The 24,990-nt window shown below is 49.7% G+C and overlaps 1 protein-coding gene across 5 annotated transcripts in view; it reads right to left on the bottom strand.

Annotated features, from left to right (window-relative positions):
- Positions 1 to 24,990, bottom strand: part of FLNC (filamin C) — a 126,676-nt gene that overhangs the window by 38,703 nt on the left and 62,983 nt on the right. For all 5 annotated transcript variants that reach the window (XM_060279264.1, XM_060279265.1, XM_035128538.2 and 2 more), the window contains 11 exons: positions 22,937 to 23,097; positions 21,726 to 21,816; positions 19,087 to 19,256; positions 17,610 to 17,727; positions 15,644 to 15,906; positions 14,240 to 14,837; positions 12,171 to 12,344; positions 10,861 to 11,023; positions 4,158 to 4,318; positions 3,189 to 3,356; positions 1,635 to 1,758 (listed from right to left, as the gene is read on the bottom strand). In XM_060279264.1, coding sequence (XP_060135247.1) covers positions 1,635 to 1,758; positions 3,189 to 3,356; positions 4,158 to 4,318; positions 10,861 to 11,023; positions 12,171 to 12,344; positions 14,240 to 14,837; positions 15,644 to 15,906; positions 17,610 to 17,727; positions 19,087 to 19,256; positions 21,726 to 21,816; positions 22,937 to 23,097 — 2,191 coding nt within the window. The remainder of the gene's footprint in view (positions 1 to 1,634; positions 1,759 to 3,188; positions 3,357 to 4,157; positions 4,319 to 10,860; positions 11,024 to 12,170; positions 12,345 to 14,239; positions 14,838 to 15,643; positions 15,907 to 17,609; positions 17,728 to 19,086; positions 19,257 to 21,725; positions 21,817 to 22,936; positions 23,098 to 24,990) is intronic.

The raw sequence follows: 24,990 nt of genomic DNA, 5'->3' as shown, positions 1-24,990 counted from the left end.
GAAATATCTAAAGGCATCCTGCCAGGATGTGAAAGGTCCCTGGCCGAGACCCTCTGAGGAGCTGCCAGTCTAAGCACACTAGCTGTTGCCAATCTGGGGCTCCCTGAATGTTTTGGCCTACAACTCCCATCAGCCCCAGGAAGAGAAGTCATTTTGGACTGCAACTCCCATCAGCCCCAGGAAGAGAAGTCATTTTGGACTACAACTCCCATCAGCCCCAGGAAGAGAAGTCATTTTGGACTGCAACTCCCATCAACCCCAGGAAGAGAAGTCATTTTGGACTGCAACTCCCATCAGCCCCAGGAAGAGAAGTCATTTTGGACTGCAACTCCCATCAGCCCCAGGAAGAGAAGTCATTTTGGACTGCAACTCCCATCAGCCCCAGGAAGAGAAGTCATTTTGGACTACAACTCCCATCAGCCCCAGGAAGAGAAGTCATTTTGGACTGCAACTCCCATCAGCCCCAGGAAGAGAAGTCATTTTGGACTACAACTCCCATCAGCCCCAGGAAGAGAAGTCATTTTGGATGTCAGCCCCAGCCAGCTGCAGCCATATGACACTGAGGCTGGTGGGAGCCGTAGTCCAAAATAGTTGTGCTGCCCGGGGGCTGATGGGAGTTGTAGTCCAAAAGCTTCTAGGGCCTAGCAATGATCTAGCCGGGTCCTGGGGGCAATTTGCCCATGTGCTGCCAAGAGGGCGGGGGGGGGGGCTTGAGGCCAGGCTAAAAAGGGAGTTGCCACTCAATCTGCCCGCATGGGAGGGAGGTGGGGGTGGAAGGACAGCGGGCGAGATTCCTGGCAGGCCAGACATTTGCCAGGGGACATATTTATCTTCGGTCCTGGGGTGGGGGGAGGCAGAATGGGGGGCATGAGAAAGGCAGGCACAGCTGAAGGAGAAAAGCAACTCAGGAAAGCGCAGGCTCCTTTCTCAGAACATAGGAAAAGCCTGCTGCGTCAGGCCAGGGGCTCATCTGGACACAGAATCACAGAGCTGGAGGGTACCCAGGGGTCACCCAGCCCAACCCCCTGCAATGCAGGAATCTTTCTGCCCTGCATGGGGCTCGAACCCCTGAAAGTGAGATCAAGAGTCTCATGCTCAGCGGTCCAGAATCCTGTGCCCGCATTGGCCAACACTGGAAGCCTGCAGGAAACCCGCAAGCAGGATTCGAACACAAGAGCAACTCTCCTACAGTTTCTGGAAATCAAAAGCATGGCTACCTCCAGCTGTGAAGCCATTGTGGCTAGCAGCCATCGAAAGCCTTCTCCTCCCCCATGAATTTGTCTAATCCTCGTTTTAAGCCATCCAAGTCGGTGGCAATGGCTGCCTCCAGTGGCAGGGAGTTCCACAGTTTAACTCTGCGCTGTGCGAACAAGGACTTTCTTTCATCTTCCAAATTTTTAGCTCTGCTGGTAGAACAGGAGGGTTGCGGGTTCAAAGACCCCCATTGGGCAAAAGATTCCGGCGTTGAATTAGATAATTCCCTCCCAATAATTCCATTATTCTATGATCCCTGCTTCACGGGATGTCTAGCGTCAATCCCGCCTGCCGAAGACTCGCGGGGCCTAAGCCCCAAAGGGGAAGCTGCTTTCTCCCCCCCGATCCCCCCCGCTTGGGTCTCCCTCCTCTCTGCTCACCTGCGGGGCACCTCTTGCCCGGCGTACTTAACAGCGACCGTGTAGGGCCCATCCGTGGCCGGCGTGTACTTCACCGTGTGGGTGCCGTCTCCGTTGTCGCGCACCTCGGTGGGCTCAGCGACCCCTGGGCGGGGAGGAAAGAGGGTCGGAGAGGCTCTCAAGGGACCCAGAGCGCCCGAAACTAAGCCCGTTCACCTTTCCGGCAAAGTGTTTGCAGCGATAAGGACATAGTAAGGATCCTGGCCACCCGGATGCCTCTACAGTGATACCTTGGTTCCCAAACGCCTTGGTTCCCAAACACCGAAAACCCGGAAGTGAGCGTTCTGGTTTTCAAATGTTTTTCAGAAGCCAAACATCCACTGTGGCTGCCGGCTATTTTTTCTGGGGTGCCAGAAGCCGCACCTTGGTTTCCGAACATTTCGGAAGTCAAACGGACTTCCAGAAAGGATTAAGTTCGAGATCCAAGGTACCATTGTATTTGGCACTTTCGGTTTTGCGATTTCTTTTGCGTTTTTGTTTTTGAGGCTTTTTCGGTTCATTTGTTTTTGTGACTGTGTGGAACCCAGTTCAGCTACTGATTGATAGATTGTATGATTGCGGAAATGGATAAAAAGTCCCCCCCCCCATTCCAAACAATGTCTATCATCAGAAATTTAAATTTTTGTCATCTTTGTGTCATCTACAATATTTATTTTACACTTCGGCACATTGACTATTGCTTTCATTTTAGGGATCAATGGTCCCGTCAGAGAGTAAAATCCATGTTAAATTGCTGTTTTAGGGGTTGTTTTTAAAAGTCTGGAACGGATTAATCCGTTTTGCATTGCTGTCTATGGAAAAGCGCGTCTTGGTTTTGGAATGCTTTGGTTTTGGAACGGACTTCCGGAACGGATTAAGTTTGAGAACCAAGGTACCACTGTCAGCAAACCTTTTCAGCAGGGGGCCGGTCCACTGTCCCTCAGACCTTGTGGGGGCCCGGACGATATTTTGGGGAGGGAAATGAATGAATTCCTATGCCCCACAAATAACCCAGAGATGCATTTTAAATAAAAGCACACCTTCTACTCATGTAAAAACACACTCATTCCTGGACCGTCCGCGGGCCGGATTTAGAGGGCGATTGGGTCGGATCCGGCCCCCGGGCCTTAGTTTGCCTGCCCATGGTGTAGGGCAGGCATGTCCAACAGGAAGATCGTGATCTACCGGTAGATCACGGGACATCTGTTGTAGATCACTGGTAGATCCCCCCCAAGAAGCACAAGTTTGGTTCCCATAAAAAAAGCTCAACATTTTTGCTGCGCGCCTCCCCCCCCAAAAAATGTGGCTCTACCCTTCCCTAAAACTTTGACCTGACCACTGCCACTTTGTAACTCTGTGAGTAGATCGCAGTCTCCTGGGAGTTGGCCACCCCTGGTATAGGGGATTCCTAGGGGAGCACCCACAAAGAGCGGCTTAGGACCCCCGCATCCCCCACCCCCAAGGTGGTCAAAAAGGGGTGGGGGATAGCAAGCGAAATCACTGAGGTGGTTGGTCCTCCTTTCCAGATCTCCATACCTGTGGGTCCCAAGACCTTCACCTCCAGGGGGGCCAGCCCAGCCTTGCTGCAGTCGACGGTGAAGGTCTGGGGGACACGGGCTCTCACGCCAGCCCCAAGCCCGGGGCCCGAGCACTTGACCTTGCTAGGATCGACCACGTCCTTGACCGGGACACGGAAGGGGCTCCCTGAGGGAAAAGCAAACGGGAAGGAAGTTTTGATTACGTATTTTGTATATTGTGATTTTGTTTTCGTTTTCTGTTTTCTGTTTATACTTTTCAAATTTATACATTTCATTAGCTTTGCAATCATTTCAACATTTCAAAATTTGACGTCACAATTTGAAAAATCCACCAACTTTAGGAAGAACTTCCTGACAGTAAGAGCTATTCGGCAGTGGAATTTGCTGCCAAGGAGTGTGGCGGAGTCTCCTTCTTTGGAGGTCTTTAAGCAGAGGCTTGACAGCCATATGTCAAGAATGCTTTGATGGTGTTTCCTGCTTGGCAGGGGGTTGGACTGGATGGCCCTTGGGGTCTCTTCCAACTCTATGATTCTATGTAATAACAACTCAAAAAGGAAACAGTTTATGAGAAGGAAACAAGGAGGCCGTGTACAGGATAAAGGAAGTCTTTTATTTTGTCATTTTTTATATTTTAGATTATGTTTATTTTATTTTATGTTATGTTTGTGTCTAATAGTGGTGGATTTGCGTATTTGAGTTGTGGTGGATTTATGTTGTAAACAAATAAATAAATAAATTGAGTCTTACTGACCAGTGATTTAAACCGTGATTTAAATCGATTTGATTTAAATCAAATACACCCTGGCTATGCGGAAATGGCAAAGTGGACGGCAAGATAAAAATGATGAACGTTTCCTGTATTGCCGGAGGGGGTTGGACTAGAGGACCTTTGGGGGACCCAGCTCCAGAATCCTCTGATTCCAGAACACACCCCGAAGGTCCAAGCGCAGTCCTGCCCTCCACCTACCAGGGATGGGGCGGCCCCCGAAGGTGATGTTGACGTCGTAATCTCCCGGCGTGAAGGGGATGTACTCCACGCTGCAGCTGCCGTCTTTGTTGTCCTTGCAGGACATCTTGGCCTCCGACGGCCCCTCGATGGCCAGGCCCAGGCCCCCGGTCCCCGCGCCCCTGGGGAGAAAACAGTGCCGTCAGAGGGGAGCCTCCAGCAAGCCTTAACGAAGACGTAAGGAGGTCCCAAATGTGAGGATTTCCCAGGATTCTCTGCGGCCAGTGGCACAACCGTTTGCGTGGAACGTTCCGGAACACTTTGGCGAGCGTCCCAAGAGGACCCTGGGCCCGAGGAGGGCAAGAGAACGACTAAGGCCTCCAATAACAATACAGTCGTACCTCTGTTTACGTAACACCCCCTGGTTACGTAAACTTTGGGATGCACACGCGACAAACCCGGAAGTATTTTACCGGGTTTCACCGTGCGCGCATGCGCAGAAGCAGTCCTCAGGTTGCGGAAACCTCGGGATCTGACCGGACCTCCGGAACCGGATCCCGTCCGCAACCAGAGGTACCATTGTAACAACAACAACAATAATAATAACAATAACTTATTACTTATACCCCGCCTATATGGCTGGGTTTTCCCAGCTGCTCTGGACAGCCTCCAACAAGAGATTAAAAATACATTAAATCTATCGATACATTAAATCTATCGATATCTGAAAGAGCAACTCCTTCGCTATGGAGGCGGCCCTCTTGGTAGTTCCGTGGCCCTCAAGAGGTTCGGGGCAGGGCCTTCTCGGTGGCAGCCCCTGAGCTGAGGAATTTCCTCCCCACAGAGATGCCCCTGTCACCTTCCTTACTGACGTCTATGTTGTGAAGGATGAAGGGCACTATGCAAATTTAAAAAATATAATGAATATGAATCATTATATGCTGAAGACACCCCTCTTTGCCTTGAGATGTATATTTTAGGACCCACCTTAACCTCTCGACTATAATTTTTTAAAAATGCTTTTTGTTGTGACGTGGGGTTTGTGATTTCAGCTCTCTTGACAAAACATGCTGGAGACAGTTCTCTAGTAACAGCTCTTTATTAAAGTGAACAAGACTGAAGACTGAGGAGAGGAAAGCTACATTTATAGGGACAGGGGACTAGCTAGGAAGGGATACATTTTGGAGGGAACAATATCAAGCAATCACAGTGCTGCCTTTTGGAGGAAACCAATAAGACAGAGGATCCAAATACAGCAGCTTAAATGAACCAATAGTAGCTGTACCCTCTGGAACCAAAAGGCAGTTACTTTATCCTAATGCAAATACAGACAATAATAATACAGATATAAAATCCTTTGACTCAATACACAACACCCCTCCCCCCCTAGTGAGCACAGCAGACGTAATCCCTCAGGTACTGTGGGGTCCTACAACTTCTACCTGATCTCCTGACAACAGGTGTTGCAGGTTCTGGATTGGGTGTTACCTGTGGTGGAGGGGCTGCTATAGGGGTTTCATCAGGAACAGATGGAGTCCCAGACATCTCAGGGTCCCCGACCTGTACCTCGTCATCCTGAGGACTAGCAGACCCTGGTTCATTTGCTGAAGCCCCTGGTGACTGTACCTCTGGACCATTTTCACTCTGGTCTTGCAGCTGTGCGTCATTAGCCAGGGATGAATTATCTGACTCCTCCCTGCTGAGCGCCCGGCGCCTCAGCTGATCTATATGTCTCTTCCAAACTTGCCCATTTTCCAAGGTCACATAATAGGACACAGGTCCACTAGCCCGGGTGATCACACCGGCCACCCACCGCGGACCTCGTGAATAGTTCCTCACCCAGACCAGATCTTCAGGGGCGAGATACCTTGTTGTGTCAGTCTCAGCCTGGGGGGTTGCTCTTGAATTACGGTTTGGCATTTTATCTGGGTGGACATAATCCAGCACCGTTAGCAGTCTTCTACCTAAGAGCAGCTCGGCTGGCGACTTGCCCGTCGCAGTACACGGCGTCGCATGCTGCAAAAATAACATTCGCGCAATGCGAGCCGACCAGTTACCCTCCATTAAGCGCGCAATGGATTCTTTGGCTGTTCTTACCATGCGCTCAGCCTGCCCATTGGAGGATGGGTGAAAGGGCGCGGATGTGACCCCTCTTATGAAGTTATCAGCCAAGAATGCCCTGAATTCTTGGGATACAAAAGCTGCCCCATTATCTGATACAATGGTCTCAGGTAACCCGTGGGTTGCAAACAGCTGCCTCAACACCTTGATTACGGCAGCTGATGCCATGCTAGGGACCATCGCCACTTCTAACCATTTGGAATATGCATCAACGATAACCAAAAAGACCTTCCCTTGGAATGGCCCAGCAAAATCTATGTGCAGCCGGCTCCAGGGAGTCCTGGACTGCTCCCACCAGTGGACTGGTGCTCTGGCCACTTCTGGCCGCACCTCTTGGCATGCCTTGCATGTTCGTACCCATTGTTCTATGTTCTGGTCCATTCCAGGCCACCACACATAACATCGGGCTAGCGACTTCATCCTGACCATTCCCGGGTGTCCCATGTGAAGCGTCTCAAGAACCCTGTTTCTCAGTGGTGCTGGGATTATCACCCTATCTCCCCATAGGAGACAACCCTTATGCATGGACAATTCGTGCTGCCTTGTCGCATAAGGCCTGAATTTTTCTTCATGCGGACCACCTGGCCACCCCCTCCCCACCCAAGTGAGCACACGGGAGAGAACAGCATCTTTCCTAGTTTTCTCAGCTATATCCGTAGCTGTTACAGGAGCCCCCGGAAGTGTTTCTAGCATCATAATGTGCTCCGCCGGAGCAGGATCCTCATTGCTCCCGCCAGGAAGGGGCAATCGACTCAGCGCATCAGCATGGCACAACTGTTTCCCCGGCACATGGGTCAAGGTGTACTGGAACCCATTCAGGAATATTGACCAACGCAACATTCTGGGGGAGAGAATTTGTGGCGTTTGTTTGTTTGGGTTGAACAACCCTAACAGTGGTTTGTGGTCCGTTTCAATGGAGAAATGGCGACCGTACAAATAATCATAGAACCTTTTGATTCCGGACACAATAGCCAGTGCCTCTTTATCAATTTGAGCATAGTTGCGCTCTGTGGGCGACAACGTACGGGAATAGAAAGAGATGGGCTTTTCCGACCCATCCGGTTCCCTATGACTCAGCACAGCCCCCAGACCGTATTGAGAGGCATCACATGCCAGGACCAGCGGCTTTGACTCATCATAATGAGCAAGGACGCTCCTGCTACTCAGCATTCCTCGCAAGGAGTCAAAAGCCTTCTGCTGCTCCCGCCCCCATCGCCACACATTCTTTTTCTGCAATAGTCTATGTAATGGTTCAGCTACCGAAGCTTTCTGGGGTAAGAACGAATGATAAAAGTTAATAAGTCCCAGGAATGACTGCAACTCCGTCTTGTTCTGTGGTCGTGGTGCCTCGATGATGGCCTTAATCTTAGCATCTGTGGGGTGGATGCCTGATGCATCAATTTTAAACCCCAAGAAATCCACAGTTGGCACCCCAAAACTGCATTTTTCTTTTTTCAGTTGCAACCCCACCTCCTTGAACTTGAGCAACACTGCACGGACACGCGCAACCAGTTCCTGTGGGTCTTTTCCAGCAATCAAAACATCATCAAAAAATGGCAAGACCCCCGGCAGACCTCTTAACAGGCGTTCCATGAGCCCTTGAAAAATCCCTGGGGCCACACAAACTCCGAACTGTAATCTGTTAACTCTGAACGCCCCTTTATGTGTGACAATAGTCTGTGCTTCCGCTGATTGTGGGGTTACTGGCAGCTGTTGGTAAGCTTGTGCCAGGTCAATTTTGGCGAACACCTTGCCCCCAGCCAGTTTAGCCAACAGATGTGATACGACTGGAATGGGGTATGAGTTTCCCCTGAGTGCCTTATTGATAGTACATTTGTAATCTGCACATATCCTGACTTCCCCATTTGCTTTAAGGGGTGTGACGATTGGAGTCTCCCACTTAGCAGAGTCCACGGGTGAGAGAACTCCCTGCTTGACCAATTTATCCAGCTCTGCCTCGATCTTGGGTTGCAGTGCAAATGGCACTCGCCTTGGTTTGAGTCGGATTGGAGCCACCCCGGGGTCCAACTCGAAGTCAACTGGGGGCCCTTTATAACAACCCAGTTTTCCATTAAAGAGACCAGCAAATTCCTTGCATAATACCTCACTCATCTCAGGGCAGGTTTGGATTGAATTAAGCCCTGAGATACTCAGTCCCAGGGCAGGGAACCAGTCAGTGCCCAGGAGACTGGGGCGACTGCCCTTCGCAATCACCAGTTTGAGTACAGCCTGTTTGTCCCGGAACTGTACTCTCATGGCACACATTCCCATAACATGGATGCGTCCTGCTGAGTACGACTGCAAGGTTGCCGGAAAGGGCTCCAGAGGGGGCAACTTACCCCTGGGGAAGAATGTCTTCGCGGTCTGGTCCGACACGATGGTGAATGCGGATCCGGAGTCCACCTCCATGTCGCACTGCTGACCCTCAATCTTCACCTTGACGTGTGCCTTGCCTTGCGCTGGAAACTGCACGGCCCTCCCGTTGATCTCCGTTACGTAGTGGCAGTCCTTTAGAAAACGAGTTGCTGTGGGCGGTCTGCGATGCTCCAGTCTAGGTGCTCCTGTCGCTCCCGACGCCGCCGATCTACAGACCCTGGCGATGTGACCCGTCTTTCCGCACGTCCGGCAGATAGCATCCCTGAAACGACAACTCTTCCTTTCATGGTTTCCGCCACAACCTGGGCAACTGCCTCGGCGATCTCTGTGCACTGTGCAGGCCTGACGCACCGACTCGACCCCACGGACTGGGCTCTGGCTCGGAGTAGCCTCTAGCTCGTCCATGGCATGCGCAACTTCTATCTGTGGCTTAGTGGCCTTGCGACTGGCATCAAGCTCCTCTCTTTCATAATTCTCCGTGGCGGTGGCCTCTTTCAAGGCTGAAGCAAGGGTAACCTCTTCTTTAGCCACGATGCGTCTTCTGGCTTTCTTGCTGCTCAGACCACCAATAAACCGATCCAGGAGAGTCTCTTCCAGATTTTGGAAGCCGCAGTGCTGAGCGAGCTTCCGGAGTTCAGCCAGAAATGTGGATACAGACTCCCCAGCATGCTGCTGCCTCTTATGGAACTCCATCCGCCGGGCCATCTTGGTCTCAGTAGGCGCCAAGTGGCTTGTTAGGCAGGCAAGAATATCTTTGAGAGATGTCTCACTCAGCTTCGCTGGAGCAAGTAATGCCTTGGCCAGCTTGAAGGTCTCGGGCCCACAGTAGCTCAGGAATGTGGCCCTTCTTTTGCTGGCATCGGTGATCCCTTGAGCCACTGCAAAGAACTCGAAGCGTTCGACGTAGTCTTCCCAGGTGTGGGGCTCTGATGGCTGGAAGGGCTCCAATACCCTTGGACTCTCCATTGTCCTAGCGGGCAGGGTCGTCTTCTCAGCTGGCCAGTGAGTCTTGTTCTCAGCTGCAATCCGGACTCTGAGGCAGGGTTGTGTTTAACCGCTCCTCAGCATTCCGGATCCCACCTTCGTCGCCAGTTGTTGTGACGTGGGGTTTGTGATTTCAGCTCTCTTGACAAAACATGCTGGAGACAGTTCTCTAGTAACAGCTCTTTATTAAAGTGAACAAGACTGAAGACTGAGGAGAGGAAAGCTACATTTATAGGGACAGGGGACTAGCTAGGAAGGGATACATTTTGGAGGGAACAATATCAAGCAATCACAGTGCTGCCTTTTGGAGGAAACCAATAAGACAGAGGATCCAAATACAGCAGCTTAAATGAACCAATAGTAGCTGTACCCTCTGGAACCAAAAGGCAGTTACTTTATGGTTTTATCGCCGTAAAACTGATGTTGATATCTATGTATTTTTATGGCACGGCGGCATGCGGATATTTTAATACGCAGTGCTTTTTTTCTTAAAATAATGTTTGGGGTACTCTCAATTTGACTCAAGAAAATCACCATTTTATACTTTGAATCGGGGAAAGATAAATACAGTACGTAAATGGACAAAAGTACAAAGATTCACAAAATGTTTAGGGGTATGTGTACCCCTGCGAACCCCCAGGAACACAGTAATGGTTTACTTCCGGTTTTCGGTGCTGGGGCATGCGCAGAAGTGATAAATCCATCTTTGCACATGTGCAGAAGCACCGAATCACAACCCACGCATGCGCAGACGCAGGTTGCGATCGCTGCAGGTTGCGAACATGGCTCCTGCACAGATCACATTCGCAACCCGAGCGTCCACTGTATAAGTATGTTCTATTTAAAAACTGGTATCTTTATTTGTTATTATTATTTATTCAGAAATATCTTTAGTTGTTTTTATCATTACAAATTTACATTCAAACGGTTTGTATAATCTTTTTTTGTGAGAACTCTCTGAATCTCGTGACTCCCCCCCATCCTTAAAACAGAATTTAAACTACCTATCAATATGTTCTCCACAATTTCCATTTTTCCAAATTATCCAGAGTCTTCATTACTTTACGGGGGTATCTTTGAGTCCACCTAAAGTTTTAATTTGCTAACAATGGTCTCCTAGGTAAATTATAAATTTCCCCCATTCTTTTTTAAAGTCCTTGTCTCAACCTCTTCCTTGACCAACACCCCCCTGCCCTCCTAGCCCCCCACCCCAAGATGAAGAGAGGAGAAAAGCTGTGCCTACCTGGTCTCTACTGTGAAGCGGTTGGCTTTGTTCACCAGCCCCCCCTCGAGCCCGGGGCCATAGGCTCGGACGCGGCTGGGGTCGCAGCCCTCGGTGACCCCCACTCGGAAGGGGCTCTTGGGGACGGGGACGTCGTCATAGGTGACTTCCACCAGGTGCACACCTGAGAAGGACGAGAGTCAGGCACAAGCAAGGCAGTCAGGAGCAAGCCAGCGATAAATCACACAGAGTAAGCAAGGAAGTATGGGATATGGGTGACAATGTGGTCTAAACTACTGAGCCTAGGGTTCGAATCCCTGCGACGGGGTGAGCTCCTGTTGCTCAGTCCCAGCTCCTGCCAACCTAGCAGTTGGAAAGCACAGCAAAGTGCAAGTAGATAAATAGGTACCGCTCCGGCGGGAAGGTAGATGGCGTTTCCGTGTGCTGCTCTTGTTCGCCAGAAGCGGCTTTGTCATGCTGGCCACATGACCTGGAAGCTGTCTGCGGACAAACTCCGGCTCCCTCGGCAAGTAAAGCGAGATTATTGCCGCAACCCCAGAGTCGTTCGTGACTGGACCTAATGGTCAGGGGTCCTTTACCTTTACCAAAGCGAGGAAGTTTAAGCGAAAAACTTTGTTCCTGTGTCTGAGAGTGGATGCCAGGCCAAGACCAGACAGCCCCTACATAAGAAAGAAGCCTCCGCCAAAGAAGATTGGCAAAACTAACTATGAAGTGAGGTTACAGAGAACCAGGCAGAGGGCCTTCTCGGTGGTGGCACCCGCCCTATAGAACGCCCTCCCATCAGATGTCAGGGAAATAAACAACTACCAGACTTTTAGAAGACATCTGAAGGCAACCCTGTTTAGGGAAGCTTTTAATGTTTAATAGATTTTAATATTATGTTGGAAGCCGCCTAGAGTGGCTGGGGAAACCCAGCCAGATGGGCAGGGTATGGGGTATGAATTATTATTATTATTATTATTATTATTATTATTATTATTATTATTATTTAAAGGCCTCCCCGTCCATTCACGAGGGTGGCGCCCCTCCCACCCTTGGCAGACTCCTACTGCCGCCGCCACTGCCACCCACCGCCCCTGGCTCGTATGGCGTGCCCCCTGGCTTCCAGAATTTCCTCCAGTGCCAACCAGGGCAGCCATATGGCACCGAGCCCGATGGGATTTGTTGTCCAAAATGGCCAGACTGCCTAAAACAGATGCACATCGCAGTCCAAAACATCTGGCGGTCACCTGGCTGGCCAAGGCCTGCCTGGCACGTGGCATCAGGGGTGGAAGGGAATTAGAGGTGGAGGGAGACCAGGAGATTCTTACCGTCCTCGTAGGGGGTATACTGGACTCGGTAGGTGCCATCCGCATTGTCGGTGACGTACGTGTCCGTCTTGGCGCCCGAGGGGTTGATGACGCGCACCTTGGTGTGGCTGCCCCCGGTCTTGGTCAGCGAGCGGGCGTCCACCGTGAAGTCGGTGGTGACCTCACGCAGAACTCCTGGGGAGACGTGGGCGATATGCTGTTATTTTCCTTTATTTTGTTTACTGAATCTGCAGGCCGCCCTTTGTCCGTAGATCTCGGGACGGTTCACAGCATAAAAAAATACGATACGGCAAAAAAATGCAAGAGAAGAACGGGAACAAACGAATAATCCCCCCTCCCAAAACACATTTAAAAGGTCATCGGATGTCAACCAGCCAAAGGCCTGGTTGAAAAGGATGGCCCTTGAGGGGCGGCTTTCACCCCAACAGTTCTATGGTTCTACGATGGCTCAGTCAGGAGAGCATGAGACTCTCGATCTCAGGGCTGTGGGTTTGAGCCCCACGCTGGGGAAAAGATTCCTGCACTGGAATCCTGCAGGGATTATTATTATTATTATTATTATTATTATTATTATTATTATTATTACTATTATTAATTGAGTTTATATACCGCCCTATACCCAGAGATCTCAGGGCCGTTCATAGAAAAGATCACAACATAATGGTCAAAGGCCTGGAAACAATGCCTTATGAGAAACGGTTTAGGGAGCTGGGTATGTTTAGCCTGGAGAAGAGAAGGTTAAGGGGTGATATGATAGCCATGTTCAAATATATAAAAGGATGTTATATAGAGGAGGGAGAAAGGTTGTTTTCTGCTGCTCCAGAGAAGCGGACACGGAGCAATGGATTCAAACTTCAAGAAAGAAGATTCCACCTAAACATTAGGAAGAACTTCCTGACAGTAAGAGCTGTTCAGCAGTGGAATTTGCTACCAAGGAGTGTGGTGGAGTCTCCTTCTTTGGAGGTATTTAAGCAGAGGCTTGACAGCCATATGTCAAGAATGCTTTGATGGTGTTTCCTGCTTGGCAGGGGGTTGGACTGGATGGCCCTTGTGGTCTCTTCCAACTCTATGATTCTATGATTCTATGATTCATAATCAGAATAAAAACAACAACCCAATAATGTGGCCCAGAAAAGAGCCACATTTTTAAAGGGTATAGCAGGGATGTCCAATAGGTCGATCGCGATCTACTGGTAGATCCCCACGATGTTTTGGTAGATCGCGGTCGATCTCTGGCTCCCTTTCCTCTGCATCAGTAAATCTGACCCCTGCCCCACCCCCCCGTCCCACCCTCCATTGTTGTTTGAACTCAGGAAGGGAAGACAGAGTTCCCTCTGTGTGGCTGTTTTCATCCATAGCAACGTTTTTGTGAGTGACTTAACCCCTAATTCCCTTGCCTTCCCCCCCCCCCAAACAGAACTCGTCTCCCCCCAAAAGCCTGCACCTTAAACCCCCCAAAAACGGTGCTTCCATCATCCCCCAAAAACCTGAAGAACTTTGAGCTGAACCCCTAAAAAGGGGGGCTTTCTTCCTCCCCAATCAGCTCAACAAGTTTGAGCTGAACCCCTAAAAAAAGCGGATAGATCACTGCCAGATGTTAATTCTGAAAGTAGATCACAGCCTCTTGAGAGTTAGCCACCCCTGGCTGAAGAAGCAACAAGATATAATAAGAAGGGAACAAGTTTAATTGCAAAATGAGCAATAAGATTTTTAGAATATAATGTAATATTGGATATTAGGAATACGTGATTAACAGTTACAATGTGTATTTTAGAAAAAGGAGATGATTTAAGAAGTAGAGAGTGCTGTATTAGTTAAGAATAGAAGCGTGGAAGGGGGGGAAGGAGGAAGTCATCAGATCAAGATTTATAATGGATATTGTTAAAGAAATGTTTTTTGTTGTTTTTTTGCTTTTTGCTTTTTATTTTTGTCTTTTCATATTTTATATCTTCTTTCTTTTCTGTATAAAATCCAATAAAAATACTTTTAAAAGAGAGAGAGAGTTAGCCACCCCTGGGGTATAGGACGGCCCTTCCAACTCTACGATTCCCCGATTCCGCAAAGCATACCTCGCGGCTCCACTCCTGGCCCGAAGACCTTGACGTTGCTGGTGTCCACCGCAGGGTCCACGTTGACGCGGGCCGGGAATTTTGGGACGGGGTGCCCGCCGTATTTGATGGTGATGGTATAGGTTCCCGGGAAGGAAGGGATGTAGGTGATACTGTAGGTCCCGTCGCTGTTGTTCTGGATCAGCACCTCGGCCTTGACGCCCGAGTCCGAGATGATCTCGATGGTGAGCTCGGCCTCGCCCGCCTTGGAACAGTCCACCATGAAGGTGGCCACCTCGCCCACCTTGCCGTGCTCCAGGCCGGGCCCGCTGGCCGTCACCTTGGACGGGTCGAAGACGGGCTTGATGTCCGCCTTGAAGGGCGAGCCGGGGATGTGGGCGTCCGCAAAGAGGATGTTGATGGCGTACTCGCCGGGCTCGGTGGGCAGGTAGGAGACGGAGCAGGACCCGTCGCCGTTGTCCTGGCACTCGATCTTGGCCTCGCAAGGGCCCTCCACCGTCAAGCCCAGGCCCCCCATGCCAGCTCCCTTGGTGTCGATGGTGAAGGGGGCCGGCTTCCCCACAAAGCCACCCTTCAGCCCAGGGCCGTAAGCGCACACCTGGAAGGGAGCAAACGGGGTTGGGGCAAGGTTAGAAACCCAGATCTGCATCGAGGGGGGGGGAAGTATTTGATCCCCTGCTAAATTTGCTCGTTTGCCCTCTGAGGAAGAACTGACCAGTCCATAATTTTAATGGTAGGTTTATTGTAGCTGTGAGAGACAGAATAACAACAGGGGGGAAACCCCAGAAACCCAGAAGACAAAAGTCTAGAGTAGACCATGGGTAGGCAAACTAAGGCTCGGGGGCCGGATGCAGCCCAATTGCTTTCTCAATCCGCGTGTTTTTACATGAAAAGAATGTGTCCTTTTCTTTAAAATGTATCTCTGGGTTATTTGCATACCTGCCAAGTTCCGGCCTGAGAAATAAGGGACTGGACCGGAAGCAGCAGACCAGAAGTCGCGCTGCAGCCATTTTGGAACTGGGCAAAGCAGCATCAAAAGTCGCTTCTGAGCATGCTCCGCCCAGTTCCAAAATGGCTGCCGCGCCAGAATAAACCGGGGGGAAACAAAAAAATCCGGTTTTTTTGGCTGGGGGCAGCTGGAAAAACGGGGGTTTCCCGGGGAATACGGGAGACTTGACAGCTATGGTTATTTGTGGGGCCTGCCTGGTGTTTTTACATAAGTAGAAGGTGTGCTTTTATTTAAGATGCATCTCTGGGTTATTTGTGGGGCATAGGAATTTGTTCACCCCCCCCAAAAAAAATATAGTCCGCCCCCCCCAAGGTCTGAGGGACAGTGGACCGCCCCCCTGCTGAAAAAGTTTGCTGATCCCTGATTCTAGATCCATATTTACCCTCCATGCTCACCTTGGATGGGTCTGGGGGCATGACGGCCTCGACAGCAAAAGGGCTGCCTGGCACCGGATGCCCGTCATAGGTGACGTCCACTTTGTAGGGCCCCTCCTCAGGTGGCATGTATTTCACAGTGTGGATGTCGTTGGCAGTGCCCGTCTCCACCTTGCAAGGGATGGGGCGGCGGGAGGGCGAGCTGATCTTCACATCCACCTGCCCTTGGCCCCCGGCTCCCTTCGTGTTGACGGCAAATTCCTGGTCGCGACCCACGTCCACCTCTGCGGGGAGGGCGGAAAAGGGGGCGCAGTTGGTTGGGAGAGGGACGTTAGGAAGGCAAGAGGATTTTAGCCGCAAGAGAGTGGGCCACAGTGCCTTCGCAAGACCTCCGCAGCCAGACGAGAGAAAACTTGCTAGACATGAGCTGCTACGTTTACCAGGAGTGCCAACTTGGCCCCATGAGCGTGGGTGCCAGGGGCTGTCGGTGCCACGCAGCATGCATGACTCTGGCACTGAAATTTGTGGGTGCCCGGTCCCTTGCATGGGGAATTTTGTGGGTGCTCGGGCACCCAGGGGCCCAGGGAGTTGCCACCTATGCCAGGAGGCAGCTCAACCCAACACATGTCAAAGTAGAAGTAAACCCCATGAGGCTTAATCCCAAATACATAAAATTGAAGTGGTCGTATTTTCCATTTGGCACCCATCGGCGAATGAGCTTTGGATGAATGGAAGAATTTTATCTCCCCTGTTTCTCTGAACTCGACATTCATCCCAAGTCAGCTGTGTAGGAAAAGGCAGGGGGTGGGGTAGACTTCAAGGTCAAAGGGGAGGCGCCTAAAGTTCATTTCAGATTTTCCGGCATCTATAGACAGTGGTACCTCGACTTACGAACGACTCGACAACCGAATTTTTCGACTTACAAATGGGGCAAATGGCCGCACGCTTACGAATTTCTCGACATCCGAACGGAAACCGTGGCGGTTTTAAGATAGGGTTTTTCCGACTTACCAATTTTTAGATGGGGTTGCTTCGACTTACGAATTTTTCCGATTCCAATGCATTCCTATGGGAAATCGCATTTCCAATGGCGCTTTTCGACTTACGAATTTTCCGACCTACGAAGGTGCCTTTGGAACGGATTAAATTCGTAAGTCGAGGCACCCCTGTACAGTGGTACCTTGGTTTAAGTACACAATTGGTTCCGGAAGTCTGTACTTAACCTGAAGCGTACTTAACCTGAAGCGAACTTTCCCATTGAAAATAATGGAAAGTGGATTAATCCGTTCCAGACAGGTCCGCGGAGTACTTAAACTGAAAGTACTCAAACCAAAGCGTACTTAAACCGAGGTACCGGTATGACTGTATATAAAAATGTAAACTGGCCATGTGGGTGTGTCTCCACTTTTCTCCGAAACCACTTGACCGATTGCGTTCAAATTCGGACACAACATCCCAAGCGAATATGCAAGTGACCATATACAGTTTCCGTAAATAGATGTCACACCTATGGCAGGTAAAGCGGGTAAAACCTACTGTTCCCAAACACAAAACTCAGACAGCCGGGGATGCTGGGAGCACAGGAGAGGTTGCAAAACAGCGCCCTCTAGCGATGGCTACACTGGTACTGCAGCTAGGAAACTTTCCTCTCCACAGCATCTTGGCTCGGCTTTGCAGACTGGACCGAGGGGGTGGGATAGGTCATGGGTCGGGACAGGGTGGGGCAAATCACAGGGATGAGCCGGGGGGGGAGAAGGGGGCAGAATAGGTCATTGGTTGGAACAGGGTGGGGGCGGTCACAGGGATGAGCCACAGCAACGCGTGGCCAGGCCAGCTAGTTGGCAATAAAGTCACACTGGGGTGCCAGTCATTCTTCTGGGCACAACATGAAACTCCTGCAGGGCACAGACCAGTCTCCTGATACAAGGCAGCCTCCCCAACCCGAAACTGGCCCTTGCTGGTCACTGCCCCCCTTGACCCCACTTACTGTTGTTGAGCCCTTGCACTTTGACCTTGCTGAGGTCGAGGGGCGGAGCCACGTTCACCGGGAAGGGGCTCTTGGGAATGGGGTCCCCCCCGTACGTCACGGTCACCGCCATGTTGCCCTAAGTCGCAGGAGAGAAGAGATCAGCGTCAGACACGCGAAAAGATACGGGGCGTGGCCTGGATTCGCCTTCCCAAGCATGGCGGTCGGCATCGCCAACTCAGGGCACAGCCGAGCTGTGGAACTCTCTGCCACATGAGGCAATGAGGGCCACCAACTTGGATGGCTTCAAAAGAGAGGCTCTCGATGGCTACTAGACACCATGGCTACCCATACTCTCCAGCATCGTGGGGAAGGTACAGGAGGGGAGAGTTGCTTTTGCCCTCAGGTCCTGAGAACAGGATGCTGGCCTGATCCTGTGAGTTTTTTCCTGACATTCTTCTCTCGTATCTCTCACTGCCTTTCTTTTTTTAAAAAAAGAAATAAAATATTGTTTATTTGGTTTTTCAACTTAAAATTTTACAGAGATATATCAAACATAAATCATTAAAAACAAGATTCCAAGGAATTCTCCTGGACTTCCATCCTCCCCTTTGTGGGTCCTATTATTAATCAATTCCTCCTGCATCCAAACCCTTTACCTCTTCCATTATGTCCAAAATTCACCATTAAACTGCAAGTGTTGTTCCAATCCTACTAATGGTTTTAGCTATTTACAATGGTTTTAGAGGATAAATTATAAATTTTCCCCATTCCTTATTAAAATTTTGGTCTTCTTGATTTCTGATTCTTCCGGTCATTCTTGCCATTTCAGCATAGTCCATCTTTGGGCCAGTAACATCCGGGATTTCGGCACCTAGATTTGGGATTTTGGCACCTAGAATTTCTAAAAGGAAGGCTTCTCACTGCCTTTCTAGCTCACGGTGCCCCACCGAGCCACAGTTTGCTTTGGGTTTTTTTTGCTAAGTCAGCCCATCGTAAAGAAACACCCTATTTTGTATTTTGTGTGGCAGGACCGTATGGCAAGAACGGAGAGGAGAGCAAGCTGGATGAGGCCTTGACCAGTATTCCTGCTCTCACAGGGGCCAACCAGACGATGCCTGTTCTGGGTAATCTGCAAGCAGGATCTGAGCGCAAGAGCAATTCTCCCTCCCTGTGGTTTCCAGCAACTGGGTTTCAGAAGGATCACTGCCTCCGACTGCTAGTAGCTGACGGTGCAAGAAAGCTCGTACAATCACAGGACCTTGATGGGACTGACAATGACCCACTACAGATCCCAAGCTCCACTGCGCCCCTCTGCCTTCATCCCTGCCTCCCCCAAAATGCCTACGTTTCCCAGGGAAAGGAAAGGAAGCAGGGCCAGGAAGCTTTCAACTAAAGGTGCAGGTGTCCCTTAAGAAACATGGGCAGCTTCTGCTGGATAACCAGCTGGACAGAGTGCGCTGGGCAGAGGGCGGGGGGCAGGCGGTCTCCACCTCACCTGTTGCACAGCCGTGTACTTGACGGTGTAAGAGTAGTCGTGGTTGTCGATGATCTCAAAGTCCCGCACAACCTCTCCCTTGGTGGCGCCGGCGAAGTTCACGTCCAGCTTGGCTTTGCCAGCCCCCTTGGTGAAGACCGTGAAGTGGGTGGGCTTCCCGACTTCCACACCTGAGAAGGGAAGGCCACAGCGGGGCAGAGCCCCTCAGTTCCTCTGGCGCCAGAGCTTCCCCCCCCCCTTGCAGGAAGCCAAGGAGGGCACTCCTCTACGGCAGTGTTTCTCAACCTTTTTTGGGCCACGGCACACTTGTTCCGTGAAAAGAATCACGAGGCACACCACCATTAAAAAAGTTTAAAAAATTAACTCTGTGCCGCCCTATATTATAATTATGACTGTAAGAAACACTTGCCAAATATTGCTTTCCGGCGGGGTAGCAGTGTGCATTGGCGGCCGCCAGGCTCGTTTGCACTGAGCTTTGGGAAAGAGGAGGAGAAATATTGCTTTCCGGCGGGTCAGCGCTGATTATTGGTGGCCGCCAGGCACGTGACAATGCAAATCGCCCTTCTCGTCGCCGCACGTCGCGGCACACCAGCCAGCGTCTCGCGGCACACTAGTGTGCCGCGGAACAGCGGTTGAGAAATGCTGCTCTACAGGCTTCTCTGCTCAGCCTGCAGATTCCTGTACTGAGGATTATGGCCGCAGCTCCAATCCTCCCCACCAAACACCACCCCATAGGACCTTAGAATCATAAAATCGTAGAGTTGGAAGAGACCACAAGGGCCATCCAATCCAACCCCCTGCCAAGCAGGAAACACCACCAAAGCATTCTTGACATATGCCTGTCAAGCCTCTGCTTAAAGACCTCCAAAGAAGGAGACTCCACCACACTCCTTGGCAAAAAATTCCACTGCCGAACAGCTCTTACTGTCAGGAAGTTCTTCCTAATGTTTAGGTGGAATCTTCTTTCTTGAAGTTTGAATCCATTGCTCCGTGTCCGCTTCTCTGGAGCAGCAGAAAACAATCTTTCTCCCTCCTCCATATGACATCCTTTCATATATTTGAACATGGCTATCATATCACCCCTTAACCTTCTCTTCTCCAGGCTAAACATACCCAGCTCCCTAAGTCGTTCCTCATAAGGCATCGTTTCCAGGCCTTTGACCATTTTGGTTGCCCTCTTCTGGACACGTTCAAGTTGTCAGTATCCTTCTTGAACTGTGGTGCCCAGAACTAGACACAGTATTCCAGGTGAGGTCTGACCAGAGCAGAATACAGTGGTACTATTACTTCCCTAGATCTAGATGCTATACTCCTATTGATGCAGCCCAGAATTGCATTGGATTTTTTAGCTGCTGCATCACACTGCTGACTCATATCAAGTTTATGGTCTACCAAGACTCCTAGATCCTTTTCACATGTACTGCTCTCAAGCCAGGTGTCACCCATCCTGTATTTGTGCCTTCTCGGCTACAGGATCTGGTTGCAGAGAGACAAGGGTACCTATGTCATGCATGCTTTAGTTGAGATTCCCGCATTGCAGGGGGTTGGACTAGATGGCCCCTAGATGGCCCTTCGAACTCTACAATTCTGTTTTTATATTTTATTAAATTTCTTCAAATTCCAATACGTAATTAAAATTTCTTTTTTTCAACTTTGCATCCCATATTCCGTGTGTTTTTAATCTAAAATATAGCCATAATAATACAATAATCTCTATTTATTTCTGTTGCTCATAGTTCAAATTCTGCTCGCGAATTCATCATACTAGAATGGGACCTCGGCTGTCGAACATAATCTATTCCGAAAGGCTGTTTGACTTCCGAAACGTTTGACAACTGATAAAATGGAGAAATGCGCCTCGGAAGCCGCGTTCGAAAACGGAAGCATTCGCTTCCAGGTTGTCAGTGTTCGAAAGCCGAAACATTTGACTCCCGAAGTGTTCAACAACCAAGGTTCCACTGTATAATATTTCTTAAAACAGTATGAAAACGGCTTCCATTTTTCCATAAAGCAGTCATCGCTAAGTTTTCTTGTTTTAGTAGTTAGCTTTGCTGATTCAACTCTACGATTCTATGTCTGCAGCCTGAGCAGCTGCCGGCCTGTGTAGGCAGCACTGAATTTGACAGACTAAGGGTCCGTCTTGGTTTTTTTTAAAAGCACCTTCCTCTATTCCATGGGTAGGCAAACCAAGGCCCGGGGGCCGGATCCGAACCAAACACCTTCTAAATCTGACCTGTGGACAATCCAGGAATCAGCGTGTTTTTACAGGAGTAGAATGTGTGCTTTTATTTAAAATGCATATCTGGGTTATTTGTGGGGCATAAGAAGTCGTTCATTCCCCCCCCCCCAAAATATAGTCTGGCCCCCCACAAGGTCTGAGGGACAGTGGACCGGCCCCCTGCTGAAAAAGTTTGCTGACCCCTGCTCTGTTCCCATTACATCAACCTTTTGTGTGCACCCATGAGGACTAGAATCTTGCATCTTTTGGAGAAAGGCAATAGCTCAATAGCAGGGCATCTGTTTCCATGCAAAAGGTCCCCTGTCCCCATGACATCTCTAGGCAGGGCTGCACTCTCGGAGGCGATCTTTTGGAGTGGGACTCCCCCCCCGCCCCCCACCTCTCATTGGCCGCTGCTCACCTGTCCGGCTGAGTCCAGGCCCCTCGGCCTTCACCTTGCTGGCATCGTGGGAGGGGTCTACCTTGATATGGAAAGGGCTGGTGGGAATCTCCTGGAAAAGGGGGACCGAATGAGAGAAATGGGGTGAGCAAAGATCACATCTCTAGCCTGCAAGATCATGCGCTCTATCTGCCCTTTGGCCTCTGGCTGCAGGAATAGGCAGAGATGCCCCCTCTCTCCGCCCAGACATCCCCCCACACACACCTATCTTCCGAAAAAAGGAGTGTTTGGCGCTTTTGATCGCCCAGGTGCTGAGGAGCGGACTCTGGTCTTGAAGGCTATGGGGTGGCCTGTGTCCCCGTAATCAGTGCCGGATTTATGTATAAGAAAGCTATAGCTTAGGGCTCCACTCTCTTGGGGGCCCCCCCATTTTTTTTTAAGGGAAATGGGTGAGTGGTAAGACACCCTTGTGACATTGCTGCACCAGTGCTCACCATCTTTATTACTTTAAGGTTCTTATTTGCATTGTAATTCTTGTGTCAGTGCCTTAGTTAAATATATTCGAGATCAGCTTTAGGGACATTTAGGGAAGCTTTTAATGTTTAATATATTATTGTATTTTAATATTCTGTTGGAAGCTGCCCAGAGTGGCTGGGGAAACCCAGCCAGATGGGCAGGGTATAAATAATACCGTTATTATTATTATTATTATTATTATTATTATTATTATTATTATTATTATTATCATTATATTATTATTATTATTATTAGTTTAGTCTAAACATATCAGCATGTGATCTTTAGAGCAGTGTTTACTCATACTGTATAATCTATAAAAACAATTTAATCTAATCTATAATCTTTAAAACAATATTAACATTAACAGAATAGCAACTGAAAGATAAACTAAGCACTGTTAAGCACTGCATTTTCTCCCTTCCTTCTTCCCAGCCTCGCCCCCAGTCCAATCCATTCTCTTTTTTATAATACAAATGTTATTTATAATTTTCAACACTACAACTCATCGCGTGTTGATGATAACAATACGTTCCCAATTGACTTCCCTCCCATGGTTTCCTCCGAATAACAACGGCTGCTGCATCATTATAAGCAATCCAGAGCTTCCTTTTCTCATTTTATCTGCAATATCCCCTTTGCTGCTGACATTACTCTAAGCCTACCCGCGATTTCACCTGGAATTAAGCCCCCTCGCCCCTTTCGCTTCCTTTTACCTGGTTGGCAAAGAGGACCATGATGGTGTAGCGCCCAGGACCGGGCGGGGTGTACTTGACGGTGAAGGTATCGTTGTCATTCTTGATGATGTCAAAGTCGATGTCGGCCTCCACCGGGCCCACCACGCCGGGGGCGCATTTTATCCCGATGCTCACGTCCCCTGCAAAGACAGCCAAGGAGCCGCAAGACAAATGAGATGCGCAAAAGGCGGCCGAGGGCCGAGCTCTGGTCAGCACCCAGGGGTGCTGGTCCCAAGTGGTCAAGGGTGGCCGGGCCCTACAGAACGCGCCTCCCAAAGCCCCACCCTTGATTCCCCCTGCTGCCCGCCCCCTGCCAAAGACGCATCACAGGCAAGGCGGGAGACAGGGCTGTGCACCACGCTCCGGTAATGCCCGGGCTGGGTTGCCGCAATGCGCTCTACGTGGGTCTGCCCTCGGAGGCGGTTTGGAAACTTCAGGCAGTCTAAAATGCACTGGCTGGGTTTGCCTTTGGATTTCCCTATGACCCTTGTTGCAAAACTGGTGGCCAGTTCGTTCCCAACTCAAAGTGCTCACGTTAGTGTTCAAAGTCTTAAATACAGTGGGACCTTGATTCTCTAACGCCTTGGTACTCAAACAACTTGGAACCCAAACACTGCAAACCCGGAAGTAAGTGTTCCGGTTTGCGAACTTTTTCGAAAGCCGAATGTGCTCTGTTTTGAGTGCCACGCTTCCGTTTTGAGTGTTCCAAAATAAAAGCTATTTATTTTGCATTTTTGTTTTTGCGGCTCTTTTTTCTTTTGTTCTGTTTTTGTGACTGTGTGGAACCCAGTGGATTGATTGTGTGACTGCAGTGCACTGTTTGTTGCTTTCATTTTATGGATCAGTGGTCTCGTTCGATAGTAAAATCCATGTTAAATTGCTGTTTTAGGGGTTGTTTTTAAAAGTCTGGAAGGGATTCATCCATATTACTTTCTATGGGAAAGCGGGCCTTAAAGGAACGCTTTTTTTTTGGAACGGACCTCTGGAACGGATTAAGTTTGAGAACCAAGGGACCACTGTAACTCAGAGACCACCTTTTTCCTTAAAGAGCGTTGAGGTGCTAAGATGGGCAGAAGGGGCAGTATCGGTGCCCCCAATCAGGGTGGCACCCTGAGAGTGGTCCTTCTCCATGTCTGCAAAGCCATGAAACTTCCTCCTTACAGAGGTGGGTCCAACATAGCTCAGTTGGTTACAGCATGGTGCTGATATTGCCAAGGTTGTAGGTTTGATCACCGTCTGGGACAGCTGCATTGCAGGGGGTTGGGCTAGATGAACCTCAGGGTCCCTTCCAACTCTACAATTCTGTGATTCTACCTTCATTGTATTCTTATTCGTCTTCATATTATTATTAGCGCATGTTTTTAGGACCCACCTTACTTTTCCAATTGGAAGCTGTTTTTAACACTGTGTTTTAATGCAAAACCTTAGGCTTAAGGGCAGGGAACAGACAAATTAATAGCAAGACAGTTGTGCCTTGGTTCTCGCACAGAATCCATTCCGGAAGTCCGTTTGAACTTCCAAAAACATTCGACTTCCAAAGCACAGCTTCTGACTGGCTGCAAGAACTTCCTGCACTCAATTGTAAGCCGCGTTGGACGTTTGGCTTCCAAAAAACATTCGCAAACCGGAACACTCACTTCCAGGTTTGCAACGCTTGGGAGCCTAAACCTTCGAGTCACAAGGCATTCGAGAACCAAGGTACGACTGTATTAAATCATAACAATAGCAACACAACCCTGATTGAAATCCTTAAAAAGTGGAACAGATTTTCTCAGGAGGTTGCGGACTCTCCTTCCTTGGAGGTTTTAAAGCAGAGATTGGATGGCCATCTGTCCTGGATGCTTCAGCTGAGATTCCTGCATTGCAAGGGGTTGGACTAGATGACCCTTGGGGGTCCCTTCCAACTCTACAATTTGATTATTCTAACAGCTGGTGGGGACCAGATGACCCCTAAGGCAGGACGTCCCAGAAGTACCCCCTGGAAACCAACCAGCTGAGCACCGTGGTGCTAAGGTCCTGGATCTAGCCCTCCC

This window comes from Zootoca vivipara, chromosome 10, assembly GCF_963506605.1.
Source record: "Zootoca vivipara chromosome 10, rZooViv1.1, whole genome shotgun sequence".
Classification (NCBI taxonomy): Eukaryota; Metazoa; Chordata; class Lepidosauria; order Squamata; family Lacertidae; genus Zootoca; species Zootoca vivipara.
The sequence above is the reverse complement of the archived record's forward strand: the minus strand, read 5'-3'. Positions and strand labels throughout refer to the sequence as shown.